The sequence below is a fragment of the Bactrocera tryoni genome, chromosome 5 (assembly GCF_016617805.1).
Source record: "Bactrocera tryoni isolate S06 chromosome 5, CSIRO_BtryS06_freeze2, whole genome shotgun sequence".
Lineage (NCBI taxonomy): Eukaryota > Metazoa > Arthropoda > Insecta > Diptera > Tephritidae > Bactrocera > Bactrocera tryoni.
This window is the reverse complement of record NC_052503.1, coordinates 15,518,355-15,522,432: the sequence shown is the minus strand read 5'-3', so window position 1 is coordinate 15,522,432 and position 4,078 is coordinate 15,518,355. Positions and strand designations below refer to the sequence as shown.

At 36.7% G+C, this 4,078-nt stretch overlaps 1 protein-coding gene across 1 annotated transcript; it reads right to left on the bottom strand.

Moving 5' to 3' along the window:
- Positions 1-855: 855 nt before the first annotated feature.
- LOC120778232 (protein extra-macrochaetae) lies at positions 856-2,489 on the bottom strand. Its single transcript, XM_040109990.1, has one exon. The coding sequence runs from the start codon at positions 1,944-1,946 to the stop codon at positions 1,251-1,253; it is 696 nt and encodes a 231-aa protein (XP_039965924.1). The 5' UTR covers positions 1,947-2,489; the 3' UTR covers positions 856-1,250.
- Positions 2,490-4,078: the final 1,589 nt, after the last annotated feature.

Below are 4,078 nucleotides of genomic sequence, written 5' to 3'. Positions count from 1 at the left end.
TTTAATTATATTTTTTAGTACAATTATGTATTTTTGTTCAAAAAATAAATTTCGAAAATAATTGAAACGCTGCTAAATAGTTTTTATAAGAGAAAAATAATTTTTTGAAGGATTATCTATTTTTTTGCGGCCATAATTATAAATTTCGTTGCCATAAAACTTTAAAATCAAAATTTAAGCATTTGAAAAAATTATTATTTTGCCTCTATATTATCCAAATATTATAAAAAACATATAGTAACAACAAACTATAAAAAATTTGCTTGCAAAAATTATACGTGTAATTAAATAAAATATAATTATTTCAAGTTTTCGAGAGTTTTAAAATTTAAAAAAATTAAAATTTTTTTTCCATTTTTAAGAAACTTTTTTTGAAATATAAATAAATTACACAGCCACCTCGAGTTTTCCGACCACAATTTTGTCCAGCAAATAGACAAAATATATTCATTTCTAGTTTTCGAGAGGTTAGAAAAGCTTTAGGGCGAGCTGTAAAGAAAATGGCATGCAAATTTTGATGTCTACTACTTTGCAAAGCAAAATATATTATTGTGAAAACTAATATTGTTGTATTAAAAATTAAAAATGTTATATTGAAAATCAAAAACCTCCCTTCATTCCATTGCAGCTAACACATATGTTTTTTCCTGCCCAAAGCATAAATTTTTATCGCATTTCCACAACCCTGATTCCATTCTAAGCACTTTTCTGCAACATTTTCTGTATTCCAACTAAAATTTGACTTCATACTCGCCTTAAAAATAGTCTCCAGTTTCTAACAAGCCCAGAACTTGCACTAAAAACTAATTGCCCTGATGCCAGTCCAAATTTTTTTTGAGAAAAGAAAAAATGTGATTTTTGTTTTTTCAAATTAATAGTCAATGTTTTCTTCATTTTATTCGACCAACTTAAATGTCTATAACAGTCTTTAACAACAAAAATTTTATACAATTCATACGATTATTAGTTTTTTCATTTTTTTCCACACATATTCATATACATATATCAGTATATATGTGTGTGTTTATATTCATTTTTACATGCGTTACATTAAGGTTTCTGCTTAAATTATAGGATACAGCTGCTTAACTAAATAAATTACAGATTTTCACATATTTTTTAAAACAATATTTCCGCCAAACTAACGAAAACGGGAAACACACACATGCATGTGAATGTGTGTGTGTGTGCTATACAACCTATAGACTACACTTAGAACTAGCATTCTTCTGCTGCTGCGACACGCCAAATCAACAACTCACCGTTTCGCCGCTGGGCAATTGTTGGTGTTGTTGTTGCTGTTGCGCTTGCTGCTGCTGTGTTTGCTGCGCTTGTTGTTGCTGCTGCTGTTGTTGCTGCAGCATCTGTGCCTCCCACTGTTGCTGTTGCAGCTGCAGTTGTTGTTGCATGTGCAATGCCATTGTGGTGTGGGCAGCAGCAGCTGTCATATTGGTGCCGGGCAGGATGGTGTTCGGTGCTTGACGATCAGCCAACGGCTGTCTCAAGGCAGGACTAGATGTGGCGGAGTTTAGCGCGCTGATTTGTTGTTGCTGTTGCAATGAGGCACTGCTATAGCTGCTGTCGGCGCCTGATAGGCGTTCAGCCAAACGCTGCTCATTCTCTTCGCTATTCATGCTCGTGTTGTGTGCCGAATCGTCGGACATATTTAGCGCGCTGGCCGCATCGAAATTGGCAATCTCGGGATGTGCCTCCAGCTCGGTTTGCAGATCGCAAATGTAGTCGATGACGTGCTGGATGATCTCCAGCTTAGAGAGTTTGCGATTTTTCGGCATGAACGGCACGAGATCCTTGAGTTTGGAGAGGTACATTTTCATTTCGGCATTTTCGCCGTCGCCGCGTTGTGGCGCATGGCGAGCGATGCGTCCGTTTGGATTCATGGGCGGCATGGAGGCACCTGTTTGACAGACGGCGGTGAGGGATTTCATTTTTGAAATGACTGCTTTACGTTCTTTTAGTAGAATTTTGGCGGTTTGTTGTGCGACGGTCGTCGTTGGCGGCCGTGTGCGAGGTTTAGACGAAAGAAGTGCTTTTTTAGTGAAATTTCTGATTTACAGAAATTTTTTTATTTATTTGTTTTTTTTTTTTGAGGGGTCTTTAGCGTTTTTCTATGTGGATGTGTTCTGGATCCACGCACTTTCTTTTATTTATATACAATTTTCACAAATGTTCACTTTCAGTTTTTTCTTCAATTCAAATTTTGAATTCACTTTATATTTGCTGTTTGTTTTTCAAAATTTTTTTCAATTGCTGTAACGCGTGTTTGCTTGTTCGCCCGTAATCCGTTCAGACGTGGCGCGTTCGATTGGTAGTTGGCACTGACACACACTCGAAATTTTTTTCTAAGTGGCGCTGAGATTTTTTTCTTTTTGGACTTAGCGATTTCTCAACTTTTTTTATTTTGCCGTTAATTGCTTTGCGCGCTTCTAACTGCTACCGTACGCTTTGAGTAACACACTCGTTATGGCTATTCACGCTCTGAGCACGGCTATTTATACGCGCCGCGCTGTAAACTCCGCCTTTTGTGAGGCGCCTCAGCACTCGCGGTGGCTATGCGCTCGCCATGCTCAGCGCTGTACCAGCTACGCATTGGAGATGTACGCAGAGCGGCGTGCGAGCAAAAGAGCGCCTTTGGAGACCCGTTGCCGGTTGGTCAATGGTTGGTAGTGTATGGCAGCAGTGATGCTTGCAGTGAGCGCGCACCTTCTACGGCAGGGAGCGTGTGCATTTGGTGGTCTTGTAGATTCCAGTTTATGCAAAAATTATTAGTGAGTGCGTTTGTAGAGATTTGCTGTTGTGAAAAGGGGAAATGCACTTTATACGCTAATGTACGGTTAACAGCGGTGGTTCTGCATAAGCCAGCATTAAAGTGACAGCATGTTTATTGATGAAAATACTTGAAGAAGAGGCGCTTGCTTTATTGGAGAGAGGGATTCTTTAGGCAATGTAGTTGCTGGGGTAATAAAATATTGGAGTATTAAGAAAGATGCTGACACATGCAACAGGGGAAGAATATTTTGGAGAACATCCCAAAATGTTAAAAGGGAGAACACATTTGAAACTTGCTTCATGTGTAAGAGCCAAAGAATATTCTGAGTTGTCTAAATTTATGGTAAATAATATTTTTTAATATCTGCAATTTATTTATCTAGATATTCATTATTTTTTAAAATAAAAATTTTCCCGAAGGTCTCTTCAATAATTGGTCTGGCGATATACTAATATCATAGCAATTTCCATTCAAGCCTATGTAATGAATTACAGAAATCGTGCATTCGTTTGTATTAATCTTCCTTAAATATTCTCTGAAACATATAAACGGGGTTCTGTAAATTTTAACATATTTCTCTTTCTCTTTTAAATTTACGTTTCATTTTTGAAAACCATTCGAGTATAAACGCCGTTAAAGACATTTACCCATTTAGACCAAGTGTGTAGAATACGCTTGATGAGCCATTCCACATTCTGCTAAGTTCTTGACAGCCCTGCAACACACTTTTAGACTGTAAATTGATGTCATAAAATGACTCCTTCCTTAACTTTATCATTACAGCTACATATTTTGCCAAACTACCTAAAAATGTCTACAGCTTTTTCATAACAGTACTCCATTAATTATTAACTACTCCTCCTGTTAACAATTTTAAAGTTTAACATAAACAAAAATTCATAAAATGACCCCTTCCTAAACTGTAAACTGTACCTTTACAGCAATACTTGTACATTTTACCATCTTACCCAAAAATGTCCACAGCCCTCTTAGCATAGTACTGCAATAACTTATTCTTATTACTCCTTCTGTTAACTTAACATCAACAAATATTATGTTTATGCTGCTTAACGCTTACCCCTTACCTAATTGTACTTTCAACACATTGCTTCAATTTTGTTCTTAATAAAAATGTTAACCCTTGCTTGTACTCCTGTTACAGATCCATCAATGCTCCATACCTGTAACTGTTCTTAACATTCCATGCTAACATCAACACCTTACCCCTTCCTTAAGTATGCTATTAGCACTCTATTAAATCCCTATTAAATAAAATCGTTTTAAAAATGT